Source organism: Agelaius tricolor, unplaced genomic scaffold (genome assembly GCF_023055355.1).
Source record: "Agelaius tricolor isolate 1412-34295 unplaced genomic scaffold, bAgeTri1.0.p SCAF_5, whole genome shotgun sequence".
Classification (NCBI taxonomy): Eukaryota; Metazoa; Chordata; class Aves; order Passeriformes; family Icteridae; genus Agelaius; species Agelaius tricolor.
In genome coordinates, this window is record NW_027269265.1 from 22,874,171 (window position 1) to 22,894,127 (window position 19,957).

The following is a 19,957-nucleotide window of genomic DNA, read 5'->3' on the forward strand; positions in this document are numbered from 1 at the left end:
ACAACAATGAGACCTATCATGGCTGAAGCACTCTTTTTGTCTTTTTTTAAAATAAGCAAACAGTCCATATAGAGGCTTCCTCCTCTTGTATAGCCCGAGAATTTCCAAATTCAACAGAAAATCTTTCTCAATGCTGAGCAACCAAGAGTCCTTATCTAGGGATGGAAATGGAGACCTAGTAGGATGTATAAATGGAGCTAGATCATGTAGCCAAAGTGGATGACATCCAGTTCATAATGACATGTCATAAACCTGTGCCAGAATATGGGGAAATGAACCAAATGGTTACCCAAAGGGAGACACATGTTAGAGCCAGAATGGTAAAAATTACAAACTGAGTCTAAGCACTGCATTGCATTCCCTGGGTACAAAAGGGAAATGAAGGTGCTACTTGACAAACAGGTCACTTTTCCCTGATCCCCCTACAGCAGGCAAAGCTGTGATTTTATACAGGAAAAACTGAGCACTAGCAGGGTCTGGAATAGAATGGGTCACAACTCTTCTCCCTGCCAAGACAACAGTCCTAAAAGTCCCCCAAAGCACCATATTTGCTTGTCTTACTCTTTCGAGGATCACTTCAGCTGTAGCATTTCATTGGACCCTCCCATCCAACTGAGATTGCCTCCAATAGCTTTAATTAAGAGGAAATAGTATTTAATCCAGGAATACCCTGATGTTATGGATCTAATGCCTTGTCAGAGATACATTAAGTGCTCCAGGATGCCAAGAGGCCTGACAAATATACAGTCCCTTGGGACAAGGTCTTTTGTGCTTTTTATGGGCTGATGCAGTCTCCAAAGGTAGAACTGATAACCAGCAATACATGTCATTGCAGCACCTGAAAATAAGGCCATCCTGCCCTTTAAATCAACCTCCTTTATGCTTTCCTAGATGGAAAAATATAGTCACATGTTATGCTCTTTCCTTAAACTCAGACCCTCCAAGCCCCAGGAGCAGACAGTAACTGCACTTCTGCATCTGAGAATTGCTCAGCACAGCTCATCTCTGCCTCAGAATGGAAATTGCATTGCCTGGATTGCCTCACTACAAGCACAAGAGGGCTGGAGAGTCAGACTACCTCTTCAGCTGTGGAAGACTATAACCACTACATCTGTGTGCACCCAAGCACACAGAGTCAAACAGCATTGAAGCAGTGACACTGCTACCCTGGACCTGGGAGAAGGAAGAAAACAGAGATCTTTCTGGATTTGAGTGCACATCCCAATCAATCAGACATATTGGGCTTGGTTGTTTGGTTGTTGTTGGGGTTTTTTCATAATTTGTTAAATGGCAGTTCTTTCCCCCCGGCATCACAGAGTCCTTCCAGACCCCAGAATGCTTCAACACTCCCATCTGACAAATCTTCATCTACCTAACCTGCTAAAAGGGAACAAGAAGAACAAAACATTTGTGTTCAACAGGACAGATGGATTTGTAAAGTTGGTACAGGGCAAGTTGAGAGATGTTTGTTGATATGACAGAGAACTTGAGAGTGGGCTCAAGTGACGAAAATGTGAGAAAAACTCCTGCATTGTCCAGCACGTCCCTCGTTTGGTCTCAGACAATGTTGTCATCTTATTTCAAAAGTTCCATACCTTCTCGGTGATTTCTCGTGGGCGGCTCCTCACAGCACTGACTTCTTCTTCCTCACAGCACAGCCAACAAACTCCAACTCTCCCCTCACGCAGCTAACCCACTCTTTTGTATCACTCTTCTTATTGGACACAGCTGTGGCCTGTTAAGGGCAGGCCTGTTCCTAATCTTTGGTGATTAGTGCAGCTGCAACTCCTCAGGTATGAGACTACCTTCCGCACTATCTTTATTTTCTTACATTCTATCCCTCCGCAAGACAAGTCTGCCACTCCTGTGAAATCCTCACTTGGAATTGTGTCCTTCCTTGGTGACTCGAACACTTAGCAAGCATCCCTGTTAGCAAAGCCTAAGCCTCCCTTTCACAAGTGGCAGGCTGCTGTAGAAGGCCACTTTACCAGGCAATAACACCTGCTGGAAAGAAAATTCCTGTAAACAGATTCCTTGTGACTGAAGCAGCAACCTTGACCAGTCACTTCACAGCCCTGTTACATCCATAATGATACTGTCTCCACCTTTCCCTTCCCCCTGGCATGAAAGATGAGTGGTTGTGTGGAACGAGTCCCCGAGCTGTGATGGGAATCCGTCTCGCTTGGCTGCAAAAAATATATATATCCTGGTATGGCTGTGATGAATCCTTTCATTATTCATCTGCAATTGCCCTGCTACTGCTGCTGTTCTGTTCTCACTCTCTCTCTTTCTTTTATAAATAAAAATGGAAACAGATTAATGACAAATATTGACAGAGATTGCTTTTAAGGAGCCACACCTGAATGTGGGCTGTGGGGGAGAAGCAGTGGCAGAGCAGCATCAGAGGGAGGGGAAGACCAGGAAAGACTAAGTAAGAGATAGGAAAAGATAAAGATGCTCACTCTAATTGGGCTAGGTGAGTTCTGATTGGAGCAAGGTATCCTTCTGGTGATGTGGACCTCAATTTGCTCCAACAAATGAGCTCTGGATTAACAGAGCTGTGCATCCAAAATATCTGAAGTAACTAGAAGCAGTCAGTTGTGCTGTCAAAGATACTCTGGGGCAAAGTTTGCAGAGACTAGAGCAAAATATTTGGAGGACAAAACCACAAAACACAGAGGGGCAGTTACACACAGATCACCAGGTGATCAATAAACCAGTGTTTGTCCCACTCCACTCCAGGTGACCAATGAATATCAAGGCTCTAGTTGGCACAACTGCCAAAGCTACCTGGACTCAGATGGACCAAACAAATCTGTAACCTGTCAGGTCACAGGCTGACAGTGAGTGAATGCATCCAATGGAGGCAAACCTGTCCACATGCTACCTTCCCTGTCTATTTCCACTGTGCAAAGAAACATGGTAAGTGTTATAATCAAGTAGCACTCCAACAAGATGAATTGTTTATTCCTATTTAACATTTCATCCCCCTATTGAAGAAAGCAGGAGAGGAGTGACAGAGATGGTATCTAACTCCTAGAGAAAGAAAAATCAACTCACTTTGGGTTTACCTCTCATCTTAAAATAACCTGTTGTAGCCACTCTGAGCAGATGGGCTGCAGGAGACAGAGCTCAAAGTCCTGGCCTCTTATAACCAAACTATACTGCTTCCTTGTAGATCCTGCTACATTTTTTCTCACCACACAAACACATGAAAGACCTGACTTATAAAATGGCCAATTCTGCTTGTTATGTCACACACTGCTGCAGCATCACAGGCAAGGGCAGAGAGCTTCAGCCATTGCACTTGCCTTAGTATTTAGCCCAGATGTTGCATCTTAAACCTCCTAGGTGCTGTGTAAAACCCACAGATTGGAATAAGTCTGCTCTCCCAGTCAGAGGGCTGAGGCCACTGTGTTATCCTACACACCTAGTGATGCCCTTCAAATCAGCTGGGGGTTCAGAGATGACAGTATTTTTTTTCTCCATTCTTCTCTCTGCTTTTAGTCTCTTCCTCATGCTCCACAGACAGCTTGAGTTTTGTTACTATTTCTCTATATATTTCTATCCCTATCTCCAGTGATTGCAGTCTCCCCCTCTTAGGTCCCATGCTTCCTAACTCAACCATCTATCTCCCCAAAGATACCATGTCTGCCAAAATCCCCTTCTACCAAACCATTTCCAAGGCTATCTCCCCTTCCTGCCATTGGTTACACTTCCTATGCAGCTCCTTATTCCCATCACAGTGTTTGGCCTCATATATGAGAGCAGAGATGTGCACGGACTCATTGCTGCTCCTTGCCAGCCTCCCACTTAACTAAACCCATTTTCATCCTTCCCTCAGAATTGCTCCTGCTCTTTTGGTGCCAAGCCACTCTCCCACCCTCCTGTCCTCCTCAGAGCACACTGCTCCTTGGACTCCTTTCAACAGCAGCTAATTCAAGACATTACAGCACAGAAGCCTGTGCCAACATCCAGTACATAAACAAAGATGAGATACATGAGAGGAGAGAACACACTGTCAGCATTTAATAACAAACACTAATTGCAAACAGGGGGTTGGACTCCTCCATTCCTGTTCTCTCAGCAGCCTAAAGCAATCTCAGCCAAGGGACATGCCCATTCACAAAGAAGGATCCATTAATCACTAAATGACTCAGTAGCTGACTGATTGCCACCAGCCTGCTTGGTGTCTCACTGATCCACTGAATGGAGTGGAGTTGGAGTTTTATTTCACCTCATTAGTGTAGGCACACAGAAATATAAGGCCTCTATAAAGCCTTTCAGGTCTGCTACAGATCTGCCCTATAATCCTTGCAAAATTTTAACTTCTCTCTATGCCTCCCATTTTCCTGAGAAAATTGCCTTATATCAGATCCCAAAACATTGCCTTTTATCAGATCCCAAAATTGCCTTATATCAGATCCCAAAACAGCAGAACAGGCTGTTTGTGGGCCTCAATGTTTCAGTATTTTTACTGAAAGCTGCTGCAAACAATAGATGGCATTTTTAACAACATTTTCATTTACCAGAAAAGCTGGTTCTCATCACAAGAAACATGGGGTAGAGAGACCAAGTATTTTCAATAATTTTGCCCCATCATTCATTGTGCTTCATAGATAAATCAAACCCTAGAAGACACCCATGTAAACTACACTTTGGGCTCTCTAGAGTAGCCAAGACCCTTTCAGCCATAATCCCTATTTAGGAAGCATATGCAGTTATGTCACAGGAAATGTCTCTTCTCTCCTCAGCTAAAGATAGAGTCAAAACCTTTAAGGAGCACTTGGGAGAAGAGGTATATGCAGTTTAGGGCCATGTGACTTTAGCACCCCCTCAAAGCCCCTCTTGCAGCCTTGCACTGTGTGCATTTTCTATGAGCTGCTGAATCCCTGGAGACCATGGGGTGGTGGGCACAGACCTGTAAGCAATTGAGCCAAAGTTAAAACCTTAGTGCTTGCCAGTTGTGTGAGTCTTCCTCATTCAAACCATTATTCCCAGGACTTTCTCCCAGCCCATCCAAGCCCCCAGTCCCAGTCCTGCCATCATGCCCTGGGCTGCCTCTAGCACTCCTCGTGCACATCAATCAAGCCAAATCAACTGACTAAACCAGCAGAAACCAAGTCAATTTTTGCAGTTGAAGTGGTTTATGTGACTCAGAGGAGTCAAAGGAGGGAAAGGCAAATAGCAGGAGCTTACAGCCAAGCATGAAGAAACAATGCAGTGGAGATGGAAGGACAAAGCTTTTCCTTCCATCAGTCACAAACCGTTTACCTCACTTCATGGCCTTGCATCCTGTATTTCCAACCAAAAAATCCCTAACATTTCAGTCAACTGCAGACTTTTTAGAGTGCTTGGATGAAAAAGTAGCACAGAAATGGAAAGTCAACACCCTTCCAAATTTCTACATGCTTTAGGGTTTCAGCTCCCACAGACACTCAAGGTGATGTTGGAAACCCTTTGAGTGCATCTACAGCTGAACTCACTGTATCCTGATGTATCCAGCTGCACATACATCACACATGCTACTCTAGTCCTCATGGTACTTCTCCACTTATTTTAAGCTATTTTAAACAGCCCTTCAGAACTCAAAGTCTGTCTCCTCAGTACCCTGCCCTCCTCAAGCTCTGGGGCCAGTAGTTACAGCTTTGCCAGTATATTTACTTAGGGCAGACTTATGAGAGAGTTTCAGCTGTTGTTGTGCCTTGAAAACTTCATTAGCTTTGATGTTGCTTTACAAATGCACACCTTGCATTAACCTACATGATGTTTTAGCCTTAACAACACTGAGCAGATTTGAAATCTGTGGAAAGACAGAAGATCTGGAGTTTACTGACCTTCACACTCCATTACAAAGTCCACTTTTCACTCAAGCTTATGTTTAATGAGATGACATGAAGGGCTTAAGTAATGGGGTATAGTATTCATATGGATATAAACTATCCAAGCAAAGGCCTACTCCTGCCTGTCTCTTCTTGCCCCTTGTGTCTCACAGCTTTGCCCCTTTGCCCTTGTTCTGACTCCTTCCTGATCCTCCCACCAGGTGACAATTTGAATTTTAAAGCCATTTACATTCCAAAATGTGCATAATCAGATTTTTATCCTGTACTTTTCTGATGTGACTTTTTTATTATGACATCAAGTACTGACCCATAATAAGGATGTAAATGCCCACTTTAATGTCTATTAGCAGTATCTGCAGATGCATATAAAATTATAGTATCATCACATAACTACATATTAACCTCTTGAGCTCCATGACAAACTCTCCAGGGAACACTGCATTCCAATTTTCAATTACCAGCAGTAGTTCAGTGACAAGCAGTAGAAGTTGTACTCATCCATATCCTAAACACTTGAGGTACTTGCAGAATGACAAAGTAGACATATTCTAAATAGACCAGCTCTGATGCTTCTGGTTTTCAGTTATTTGTGACAAGCATTTGGGCTCTTCCCAGGGACAATTACACAGTTACATTTAAGTATACATACACATGGGATGTAACTTACCTGAAATAAATTTGTGGTTTTCAGCAAAGTTGTTTCTGAGTCATATGGTCGTGCACCATCATCACTTTATCCACAGCGATTAGCAGAGAGAAGATAAGGTGTACAGCAACTTACCATGTGTCATCTTTTATGCTTCTGTTGAGCAAACAGTGCACTTTCCTCACAAAATGCTCACTTAGCACAGGTGTGATGTGTAATGTGTGAGCAAGGAATTATGTGGACTGCAGTACTTTACTGCAAGGATAAGAAAATCACAATTGCAGCTACCTGTCCAGTCCCAAAATGGTATTTATAGAAATTCAAACATTTTGATTTTCATCTTTCAGCTTAATGGAATCTCTTTAAATAAGAAAATGGGTATTCAGATTACAAACAGAGCCTGCCAACCCACATCTAACAAATGAACACAAAAAAGCTTGTAGAGGGAGGTTGTTTGTCTTTGTCTTTTTGTTTTTTTTCAAGATGCACTAATTTCTCCAGAAGATGTAAACCAAGAGTCCATGGAGAGAACAGAACAAGACTTAGGATAATAAAGACAATAGTCAGTATCGTTTTCTCTTTGTAACCTTTTCCTTTTTTCTAATACAGCTCAGTCAGATGATTGAATCTGGTTCCAAGGGCATTCTTCCCAAAATATACACTAAGATTTACTTCTTTTAAAACTTTGCTGAATTGGGCATTAGAAGGCAGCCTATCATTTGTTAAACAACAGTCAGGTTTTTTTTCACTAGACAATCATTACTCTGTAGTTTAGAGAAAATAATCAAGAGGACAATACTTGAAATATCTCTGCCAGACATGAGTTAAAATTCATGTAATCCTATGATGTTCAGGCAAAAGTATATAAAGTGTGATTGTTCCATAGCAAGTTTTCACCTACATATTCTCTTTCTTGAGATGTAGTAGACAAGTTACTTCACAGCAGATTCTCTACAATACTATGCATTTGGGGCTGATCTTTCAATTCCTTTGAAGTCCAGGAATCATAGTATTTCCAGAGACAAAACATATTTGGGGAAATTAAAATACCTTTATAAGGAAACTCCATTACAAAGTGAATACATATCAAGTCCTAGCTCAAAAATAAATAAAATATATACACACAGATATGCATATATCTGGTTACAGATAAAAATACTCAAAAAGGAAGAAATCCCTTTTCTGCAATCCTAAGTTGTCCCTTAGTCCATACACTTTACAATAATGCTAAATCAAATGATTACACAGTTTATTTTTGAGACTTTTTATACAGAGCCATAGAAGGCATGCCTCCAGAGAGGCAAAGGGCGAAAACTGAAGGAGATGAGCAGAAATGAGTCAGACCCAATGACAGAAAGGACAAAGCAGGACGCTTTCCAAGTTCTCACGATGAAAGCAACTGACCATCAGCCCTGGAGAGATGCCTGCCTGCTGCCATCTCTCTCTTAGTTAAGTCATAGAAAGACTTCAGCAATAAGGACAGTGCTCCTCACCTTCATCAGTAATTGTGGCTGGATATGCAGAAGCTCTGAGCACTTATAGCTGCTAAGGAAGTTGGTAGGAAATGTGATTTGAACCCACAAAAGCGTACAAAGTCAGTCCCTGCAAATTGCCACTGTCTGTGTATCTCATCTTAGGCCCTTCAAATTAAAAAAAAAAAAGGGTTTTGCTTCAGTCTCAAATTCTTCCCATAGGCAATAAGGGTGACAGTAACATCCAAATGCTCAGCACACAAAATCATTAACATTCTAAGCTGTCATAGCAGGAAGTACCCTGAAGATACTAACAAACACCTTTCCTCTTCAGAGTGGAGTCTGGATGCTGTGCAGTAAATACAGCTTGAAGTCAGCCTAAGTAAGAGGGAGAAAAAAAATCCAAACCAGCAGCTGTACATTCAGAGAGCCTCAACTGTCCTACACTAAGGCAGGAACCTCATGTGAAGGGGGCAGATGGACAGACTGAGACACACAACACTCAAACCCAACAACAAACCATGCAAGTGCCTGATTGCATTGCACTGCACATGCAGAAGGGCACTGATTACAGCAACATGGGCCACTCAAATTGCAGCTTTGTCATCAGAACACAAATTTTCTGGTTTGTTTTATTTGTTACTTGAGGGGTGGTGGGGATGCTGAAGAAGAGTCTTGTTTAAATGTCTAAATACATATGTACGCAGATGAAGCCCATGGTTTAGAGTTGTGCAGCCTATCAGTGTAGGGGGAAAAGGGTGAATTGTCACCTTCCCCAGGCAGCTCCTGCATTGTTTGAGTGCAGAACAGCCACACCTCATGGCCCCCTCTCCCCACCCAGGAATCAAACCCTGCATGTCTAATTCCCTCCTTCCTGTCTCCACAGTATCTGATAGGAGCAGTAAGGGATAAAAGATTCATGAAAGCTCCCCTTGCTGTTCCCTGGATGACCAAGAAAGAAAACGCAGGACTTCTTTCATTCACCATATAACATTCAGCAGCAGGAGTTTCCGGCTCAAAATGGGAACATGTGTTTCCCCATGGAGGAGGGCTAGGTGAGTCCAAGCATTTGCAAATTATTTTGTGAAGCAGGATGAAGAAGAGCCCTAAGGCAACACTGGTGAACCTCTCAGGAAGCTGGTGTCAAAATTACAAGGGAAGCATCAGTGTCAGTGCTGGCATTAGTTTATCAGAAGCACTGGTCTGCCATCACTGCACCTGCAGGCAGTCTGTGAGTGATGACACTTCTCAGAGGAAGATTTCTCCAATCTTTAGGTACAATTCTCCAACCTCCAGTACAATTTTTAAAGTGTGTTTTGAAAACTCTGTGTGCTACATCTGCCCTATTGCAGCAACTCCTAAGATCCGCTCACATTCTCATATTTAGACACCTCTCTGTCACTCCCCCACCAAAAATGAATTAAATTAACATAGTTTACCACTTTGAAAACCTGTACTGTATTTAATTTTAAAAAAGAATGTATGTATCTGTTCTTACCGGGAAATTGCTCCATGCCAGTAGAGAACAAAATTTGTACCCCAGATTGGAAATACCCTTTTATTTATATGTGAGAAGTTCTCCATTAGAATATAGCAAGTCTACCTGCATTCACCTGTAGTTTCAGTTCATTTTTATGAGCTGAAAAAGCACAAAGAAAGGTTTCATGGTTTGAAAAATATCAAAATTGATAAATGCCATCATAGTCAGCCCTGTTATCAAACTTACCACCAGTTATTCAAACTGAACTGAGAAAATTCTCAGCCCTGGGATGTAAAATTAAAAACATGTAAAAAAGCACCATTCAGCTTTTCCTTTTTAAATAGAAATCAATCCAATTATCAGATTAAATGCCTAATTATTAAAAATTTTAAAATTACAAAATTGCAAGTAGGTGTAAGACTGAAACAGCTAATTTTTAGACATCTGAAATTTTTGACATTACCAGTAGTTTGCCAAATCTGAGCCCTTCCCAGAAGGCAATCTATTGCTCCTTGTTCCAACTACTTATACCTAAAAAAAATCAGCATATTTCACAGGGAACATTTCACAATTCTCACAGGTGCAGCTTGTAGATGAGAGAGGAAAATAACCACTTTTAAAAATTGCACAACCCTCTACTGCCAATATGGTGTTAAAAACTTGAAGCCATTTCCAAAGGATCTTGATCTTTTTGTTTAAAAACATTTAGTCCACTTGGGATCTAATTTTTAGAGTTTATTTATTGGAACAGTTAAGGTAAAGGGATTCCTATGTTGCTCCTACCACAAATATGCATAGCTATTAATACTGGGACACAGGCATAGGCAAAAGAAAATTAGAAGTCCTCTGATCTTTGAAGTCGTGTTATCATGGTAAAAAAGAATGATGCCAATCTATCTTAAAAGGATGTTAGTGTTGGCAAAATGAATTGATATCCATTAAACTATCAATTGAAACTGACCTGCTCATTTAAATGACATCCCATTTGGAACTGGGCAGATCTGAAGCAGTGGCTTAGAAATGAAAGGCTATTTAAGAAACTCTGGAATTGTTTCAAATTCCAAACAGGGAGCATCTCACTTGTCTAGAGACAATGTCCTGACAAACTGGGAAACAAAATCATTACAAAAAAACTCCAAAGAACGGACATGATAAATTACCTCAAATCCTTCACTCAGGTTTGCAATTCAAAGCAAGAAAAGCATAGCAACTCCCTACAGACCTTCAGATTACAGTTTATACTTTATACTTACGGAAACGGTCAAGGAAGCATGCAGATTAATGGAGAGCCCAATACTGTAAATCTAGGCAGATGTCAGCAAAACTTCCCCCATCTCAACTCAGTTCCTTTATATCAGATAAAACACTTCTTTCATATATTGATTTATTTCCAGTTTCTATAATCAGAACAGAGATTCTGCAAGAGCCTCATTCAGAGAATACACATCTTATTTAAAACAGAGGAATACAAGCAGGAATCTTTCTTATTTACATGTTACCCTTAAAATAAAGTCCCAAGAACCCAGAGTCCAACCCCTATCAAACAGCTAAATCTTATGACCTCATAAAATATGTGGGACATGCACAAGGCAGCTCTTCACAGACTCTGAGTAGACCTTTTTGTGAGCTATGTCTAGGAGAGCCCTCTTTGACAGCAGGAGGAAGCTGAAATGCAACTGATGGTCACTATCTGGTGTTGTCGAAACCTGAGGGAAAATTCAAGGACTTCAGCAGTGCCCAAGGACTCTGGTCAGGCCAGACCAGTCTCAGATCATGGCCCTCTTAGAAATGCCTCCAGCAATGAAATCTCACATGCACCAATCTAGGCAGCCTAGGCTTTAGCTCCAAGTTAATTTATATGCCACCTGCAAGAAAAAAGATGCTTTATTACTTAGAATTTCCAATGCCATAAAGGGTTTTCTACCACACAGGCATGACACCTTTGATCTTCTTCTGATAAAATTAAACAGACTGAGCTCTTAAGTATTGCAAACTATAAATACGATTGGTACAAAATTGGACTATAATACTGCTAAAGGAAATGCAATAGATTTTTGAATTAAAAAAAAAATTCTTACTTTCTAGGACCTTGTACATTGAAAAGCAGTGGTAAGAACTTTAGGTTCGACTGCCTGAATACCACCTCCTACTGTAGTGTTACGGCAGCGTTTGGGCAGCAAAGACTGGCAGCATATTTGGCTATATGAATATAGGAAGCCTGAATAGCAATATTAGAACACTCTATGAGGAGTACCATAAGTGACTCTTAACAGTTACTCTGTAACTCTGAAGAATACTTTAAGTATAGACACTAGAACTGAATGCATATGGATGTGGAATACTGGGGATTTTCATGCAGGAGCACAATTAAAGGTTAAATGACAAGTTTTATGGTATGAAGCTTATGAAAAATGATTTATATGGGTTAGTGGATTACATAGGACTTGTAGACAGGGCGTACAAATACATGTCAAAAAAGCCTCACTGAAAAGAAAGAACAAGACTTTTCACCCTTGCTGAAAAAAAAGCATGGTAAGAAACAATGTCATGATGTTGATATTAAGAAAAAAATATTCCAAGAGAAGATGCTTTTACTTATAAAGACAGTAATTAATAAGAAAACTGACTACAAACAAAGATATGCTAATCCTTACTTGATGTTTTCATCATCAGGATATGTCCTTGTAAAAATATATTTAAATCCCATTGCAGGATAAATACTATAACCAAAAGTTCAAAAATGTTTTCTCCAGCCTCAAAAAAAGTTTGTACATCTTTTTTGAGGCAGGACACTGGGCTAAGAGAACACTAAAAAAAAGTATCCCTATATTACTGCTTTATCTTTACAGTATCCCCCAGGTAGGCAAACCAGGTCACTGTGAGAGACAGACTACCAAGACAAGCAGACCTTTGGTCTGACACAGTACAGGATTTTTCATGCTGTTCATCCCATTTCCTTCAGAGTTTACAAGGACAAGAGGGCAGCTTTGCAAAACCCTGATCATCCTAATACTGGCATCTCTACTTCAGGACATTGAATACCCTAGCTCATAACAGCCAGGGCTCAGCAATACTTTTCTTGATTATTGTCTGCAAGTATATATATTTTGCATCTTTCTCTGATATAACAGGCTGTACCAGTCCATTTTCCAGTTTTACCAATTCTTTAAGCTGGCACAAGATTTCTCTTGACGTAGCATGCCAGTGAGCACATCTTTTCAGCTGGCTGGACTCACAGTGACAGCCATGCTTGCATGGGAAGGCATTCTCGCCACATTAAAGTTGAGAACGATGTTGAAAGTTCCTTCTGTCTCCACATTGTAAATCTGTATAGATGTCAAGTGACTGAGGCCCAGCCACACGTGGGTCTGCAGGCACTGCTGCCAGTTTAGTTGACCTGCCTGTGGCACTATTCACTCTCTTAAAAAGAGATGCTTTGGTATAATTAAGCCATTATGTCCTCTGTGCTGAGTTCAAGCCTTATACTGGGTAAAGTTAATGGCCTAAGATAATCTTTTACCTCCTGAATAGCAAGTGTCCCCTTATGCTTCATGCCTTAAGAAGCATTACTGTAAAGTATTTTTCCTCCACTTGATGGTAAAAAGGATATTGCAATCACAAAACACAAACTGGAACAGAATACAGGAAACAAAGACACAGAAATGAAGCATCACAATGAGAACATAAGTTCATCTTCCTTTGATAGTTTCGTAACAGACCATTAAAATACATTTTCTGAACAAATGTAGTATCCTTCACTTTTCCTTTACTGAAAAATTCTCTGTTTACAAACTGTTCCTCAAGACAATGAAGCAAAGTTCCTATCCACTTAACATAATTTCTTTTCAATGTCTAGGCACACATACTTTTTGAATGTATCTAGGCACACATGTTTTTTGTAGCATCTTCCTTCTTCAGTACAGAAGGGGTTACAATAAAAGAGGCACTCCATCATGCTTCTTGCTGCCCTTCCTACAATTTCCCTTCTCATCCTCTGCCCACTAAGCAGATCTCTGCAACATCCACAATATAACAGCAAGAGCATCTACAGTTTGAAGGACAGCACTAACCTACTCAATGTCATTATTCAAGAATGATGCTGGCAAGACACACCTGTGCATACCACAATCACAAAGCTAATCTATCATCCAGTAGCACTAGTCCCAGCCTCTAACAAGTTTCTCTCCAGCTCCTGTTTTGCTGCTTTCTCCACTTGTTACTGTACCTTAAAATCATAAATCCATCATGACAGAAACTACATTCTTTTAATTCAGTCTTCTCCAGTACTTACCAAGCTGGGCATTAATCCTGACTAGAGCTCACTGAACTACCGGAAATGTGCAAAGAACAACTAGGAACTGTGCTTCTCTCAGTGTTTGATTTCTCTTTCACTGAATGTCCATCTTCTCCCTACACACAGAAGTATGTCACTTTAAGATTGGTCACTGCCATCGGTGAAAAACTGTTGCAATTGCACGAGGTCCCCAGAGACAAGAAGGGGTATGTATCATCACCTTCACCATCAACCACCACATCATTCACCACACCTGTTTGGTTGGACTTGATGATCCCTGTGGGTCCCTTCCAACTCAGGATATTCTATGATTCTATGATTTAAAGGACTTTAATTGCCTTCCAGTAGCACCCAGTATGATCTCCCCTACAATTTTTCCAGGTACTGGGGCTAGACTAGCAGGTCTGTGCTTCTTGGGTCTCACTTCATGCCCTTCTTGTAAACTAGAATAACACTGAGTAGATTTTAGTCAGGATAGACCTTTCCCAGACTCCCAAAACCTTCAGTAGGGATTGAGAGAGGTCATGCTACAACAACCACTAGCTCCTTCAGTACTCTGGGATGAATCCCACCTGGCCTTATAGACTTACAAACATTCAACTGGTCCCTTACAATCTCCATGTGCACAAAGTCACTATTCCCACAGTAACGATCCTCCAAATCAGAAGACAGAGCAGCCCAAGGTCTGTCAGTATTATAATGAGACCAAGGCAAAAAAAAGTACTGAATGCCCCCCACTTTTTCTTCACTCCAATTTGTCAGGTGATCATTTAAAACAAATATCAGTCAAATGTTTTCCTTAGACCTCCTCTTGCTATTTATGTACTTCAAAAACCCTTGCTTGTCTAACACAACAATTCTGGCCAGTTTCATCTCTAATTAAGTTTTGGCCTTTCATATCTTCTCCCAACATACGTGAACTACAGCTCTGTAATTTTTCTGTGAAGCTTGACCTTGTTTCTAGAGATCATAGAATCTTTCTCTTCCTGAGATTCAAGAGGAGTTCCCTGTTAAGCTGGTCTTCTGCATGGCTTGTTTGACTTGCAACACAGAGAGATCACCTGCTCTTGTGCTTTTAAAAGGTGATTCCTAAAAACTGATCAGACTCAAGGAACAGTACACTAGTAACTAGTTCACTGAGTTGCCTAAAGTTAGCTCTGTTGAAATTCAGGGTAGGAACCTTGCTGACCATTTTTCTCATTACATTAAAGATTTAAAGTTACCCATTTCACGATCCTGTGGCAAAGGCAGCCACCTACTATCATATCTCTCAAAAATCCTTCTTCATTAATAAATAACAGGTTTAGGAGGGGATCTTTCCTAGTTGGCTGAGTACTTGTGACTACAAATTATCTTCAACATACTTCAGGAATTTCCCAGAGTTGCTTGTCACAGTAGTATGGTATTCCCAGGTCCTGTCTGCAAAGTTGAAGTGTCCCATAAGGACAAGGAGAAAGACAACTAGAGAGAAGAAAAAACTGAAAAAAGACTGGGAAGTCCTGGTGCATAAAAAGTGAAATACGAGTGAGCTAAGTATCTTCGGAGTAATAATCACATACTGGACCATCTTGGCAGAAGCACAGCTACTAAAGCAAGGCATGTTATTAATCCTTTCTACTCAAGTAATCTACATGGGAAGCAGTATCCTTCACACTGAGTACAGAGTGTGACAGAGTGAGTTCTAAGAAATCTGCCTTAGATGAAAAAAAGAGGCAAATCAATGGACTTATTTTATTCATCTAATAATGCTGTAGGTACTAAAATCTGTATCAAGTTACTGAAGTCTGAAGATATATTTTGATAAATATCCTAGAGTAACAAGATACATGATCCATTTAGGTTGCCTACCACTCAGTAGAATTTGGTTGAGAATCTGACTGATTTGTAAATGCATTCTAACCTAGAAATAGAAAAGGCAGGGCAGCTGCAATAACTGGAGCCTCCTGGAACTTTCAGAAAGTTGCCATGGCAGGAAGTATGGTTTGTCATGACACTGCCACAGTTGTTCTTCAGTACTGCCATGGGTACAATCTGCCTTTAAAGACAAGAAATACCTCCTAGGAGCTTACAACCTAAGTAAGGGCTAAACCAGATAACAGTGCTACTGATCTCAATAGGAAAATATGATAAATTCTCTTTCCCTGCACCCAGAGAAAAATCACATGAAGCATTGCAACCCACCCCTCCACCACCACAATGAGATGAAGGCTCTTGATTCCATAACACCTTTCTTGGAAAAAGCTTTTAAAGCATCCTGACATCACAGAAGAGAAAAAAACTATTTGGACAATACTTAGAATGTAGCAATATATAGCACAACTGATTTTTAAAAGGGAATACAATGGCTAAAATTGTATGTAAATAAAATAAATTGTATTTATTGCATAAAGCTGAATGGTCAGTAATCTGAGTAAATCTCTTGAAGAGACTCAAACTAAGAGAGGTTGTGGAGGATATCCACAAGATCAAAACCAGTCAATTTCACAAATGCTCTTTTAGGGAACCATTCATTATCATTAGAGCAGCATGCAGTTTAGATTACAAGGCTTCAAATCCTAAATTTTATCTGCAAGTTGTCAGGAGAACATTATCACCTTTCCCATTTACTGTATTCATGAGTACTAGATAGTCAAACTACTACTCTTCAGGTTTACCTTCTCTTCAGATGTTTTAGATTACAGGCCCTCCAGTGCTGAAACTTCCTGTGTTACCCCTAAGGCATCATTGTTCAAAATAGCTACAAATAAGAAAAAGCCATGACAACTTTAAAACAGGAACACTTCTTCCTTTATAAACTGTTACAGCTTGTCCTGTAATCCAAATGGACTTCTGTATTCCTTCATTAAGGTAAAAAGGGTTTCCCCGTTCTAATTACTTCTTAAATGTACCATGCAAATAAATAAAAAAAATGAAAGAAAAAAAAAAGGAAAAAAAAAGAGTTTTGAGAAGGATTTATAGTGACAGATCTGACAGTTTGCTTGTGCTGCAAAATATAAATCCAATTTGGATGTCTCCCCAAGAATAAGTAGATATTAGGGGATCAGACACAGTGTGCATGTAGTATAACTAACTATATCTGTCAATCATGATTTACAGTCATTCAGTTTGTTTTGTGTATATTATGACCATTTCCCATTTTAATACACAGCTAATATAAATCATTGCTTCATATTCCCCCAATCAAATCTGTCCCTCAGTCATTTGATTCATAAGATAACAGAACACTGCAAAATCAGTAAAATCACACAAATTTTGCTGTCTGCTTAAGAGTGCTAGATGAACTGCCACAATCAAAACAGATTTTACAAGTTTAAACAGTCCTGTCTGAAAGCTCCACACAAGGAAAGCAAAAAGTTCTATTCCTAAAGATAGGACTTAAAGGACTTAAGAAGCTGTGAGGCCACCTGTTCCTTGGTACATGCTACACAAGTACATATTCTGAAAACATAGTCCAAGATAAGCTCCAGAGTTATTACAGAGAGAGAAGAAATCCCTGTTCATATATTCTGCAACACAGGAGGTAACAGCAGACCAAGTGGAAGTTCTATGAAGAGAATCTCTTTAGTGTACACTGCAGTGTAATGTGCAATTATCAGCAGGTGGGGACACCTCCAGTAGGTATAGCAGACAATACTTATGAAGAAAGAGGAAGCATGATACACAAGGAGTCTGATCTATACCTATAATGCTCTGAACTCAGGTGACACTTTAAATGGCTTTTTGTTCAATGGCATGTTAACGTCAACAAGCGTCCTTTAGAAACACTAACAGACATTTTTTAATTTATATACTGAGATATGGATGTTTTGTATAATCTTCTACCATACTGCAACAATATTCAAGGCTCCAGGTTTCTATCCAGGACATCAGCTTGCACATTTAGTCCAAGTAGCTCTCCCAAATCCTTATCCAGTAGCAGGTTTAGGAATGAACATGCAATATGCAATAAAGACTGAAGACATTCAGAACAAGGGAGAAGGAAAAGGTGGAATGGACAATGCTGCCAGTGTGCTAATGGCAATTTCTACAAAGACAAGCACCATATTTGCTTTGCCAGAATCAACATCATTTGAGTCTGTTAGCACATGGCCAGAAAACATTCTGCTAATACAGGATTCAGGTTCCATGTTTCAATGTGTTAGCATTCCCTCCTCATTCCCCAGCCAAGAAATCCTTCTGGTCTGGAAGCAAGCAGAGGGAGACTCCTACCTCACTGAATGGCAGTGGGACTTTCACCCTGAAAATGCCAAATACACAAACAAGCAACATGTCCAGAGGGTGAATAAGGATCTGAAAACTCAAAAGAAAACCTGCACATGACCCATTACATATGAGCTGGAATCAGGGAAAGAGATGAATACATAATAAATACAGTGATAGCAGGAAAATTTCTAAAAGCCACTGCAGTCCCAACACTGATTACCTTTTCTTAAACATAGATTCACAAACATGATTTAGGTGTGTGAGGCACACAGATCAGCCTGGATGATGGCACGCACCACGCACCAATACTGAAGATACCACACTGCCAAACAAGATGTTTGGTGCAGACAAACACCAGAATCAAATACTTCCAAAGTCGAGCAAGCCTTTACAGTTGCAGTGCTTCCCTTTTAGCTGTATCCAGGGCTCTTCTCTGGTGGCATTTTAAAAAAGTTACTGGAGGCAGCAATAGTAGATTTCTCAGCTGCTGGTGTTTTCCCAGTCCACTCAGAGTTCTGGGATCTCAAGGATGGTGCTGCTGGTAGCTCTGATTCTGCTGCATCCACGTGGACAGATAAAGTTGCTGAAATATAAAATTGCAGGAAAGGGGAACAGAGGAAGACAGTAAGAAAGGACAATAAAAAAATGTTAGAACAACTCACTTCATGGCAAACCCCTCATATATAACATTTCATTTATGAGGATATTATTTATTGAATTTCTAAAAGTTCTTCATCCAAATTCCTCTGAAACAGAGCTTCTTGATAGCATTAACAATTTTGCTCTAAGTTCCCAGTCCACTAACAAGTTCCCTTAGAGTTCCTGTTGAAAATCGAAGGTTTTAGCTCTCCCATATTTAAAGTGAATCAATTCACAATAATTCATCTTAAAATAACTTAGACTCCTTGCAAAGACTCAATTAACTCTCTACTTGAGACTTTCAAAGTCTCTGAAGGTGTGGCAAATTTCAGGTTGCTAAGCTCATCTAAAGAGGAAAACATACTTCTCTTCATCCAGAAAGGGCAGTACCATGAACCTACACATATATCCAAAATGGTAAATCAGCATATTATGACAAGAAACTACTTGCCAAACTAGGTTGAAATCCATTCTCATTTTCTCAATACAACCACTGCTTCAAAATGGGACAAGCTATAATAGCCAGAGAGATTCGCAGATCCATAGCTCAACCCAACAGTCACCCAAATTTCCAGAAGGATTGCCAAAAACCTAGAGATATGAGAGTTTTCTCCAATTCTCAGTATCCTGAATCACTCAATCCTCACAAGTAGAACAGGGCCGGGTAAAGAAGAGAAATTGCCATAGGAGTCTTTGGAGCAAACAGAATTTTTTAAACAAGTAACTACTTCAATACAAAATATATTTCTTCATTGTAGTCTCACAACAGATAATAGTTGTTTATGTGTTTAAATTACAAGTTGCATCTGCTGCTCTGTAGTGGATGAAGGATAAAGAGGCCACAGCAAGCCTCAGCTGGAGGAGATTGCTTTGAAGTTTAAATAAAAAGTCAGTTCAATGCTTGAGGTTCCACATTCAGTAGATCTGGAACCCCAACAATGCTGCTTCTGTAAATCCAAAACAGTGAGTCATTCCCATACAGCTACAACACAGCTGACAAAAGTACCTTGCAATTTTAGATCCAGCCCATCATCTTCCTCCATCTGAAGGTCATATGAAATGTGAAAAAAACCCCAACAACTAAGTCAGTCCTTAAACTTACAATCACCAGCTATACTACACTATGTGCCCCTTGCTAGCAGCCTCCACACTCAGGCTCTCCATCTTTCCTCATAAAAAAAGAAAAAGAAAAGACTGAAACTGGCTTCTTGTTTCTGGGTATGGCAAAGAATGAATAATTAGCAAGAAACAGAAGAAGGAAAATTCACCAAATTGCTAATACTCATCAGACTGTTCTCTGATAAGCAGTTTCACAGGCTGCTGTCACCTTTTTTACAAGCTAGGTGTGAATACATGCCAAGGCAGACAAAAATCAATTTA

At 40.2% G+C, this 19,957-nt stretch overlaps 1 protein-coding gene across 10 annotated transcripts in view; it reads right to left on the bottom strand.

The window, feature by feature from the left end:
• Positions 1 to 7,058: 7,058 nt before the first annotated feature.
• The window catches only part of GPATCH2L (G-patch domain containing 2 like), an 85,153-nt gene continuing 72,254 nt past the window's right edge, over positions 7,059 to 19,957 (bottom strand). For 8 of the 10 annotated variants that reach the window (XM_071426765.1, XM_071426766.1, XM_071426762.1 and 5 more), the window contains one exon: positions 7,059 to 18,521. In XM_071426765.1, coding sequence (XP_071282866.1) covers positions 18,349 to 18,521 — 173 coding nt within the window. In that variant the 3' untranslated portion in view covers positions 7,059 to 18,348. The remainder of the gene's footprint in view (positions 18,522 to 19,957) is intronic. The other 2 variants (XR_011679163.1, XM_071426769.1) reach the window with 2 other exon arrangements.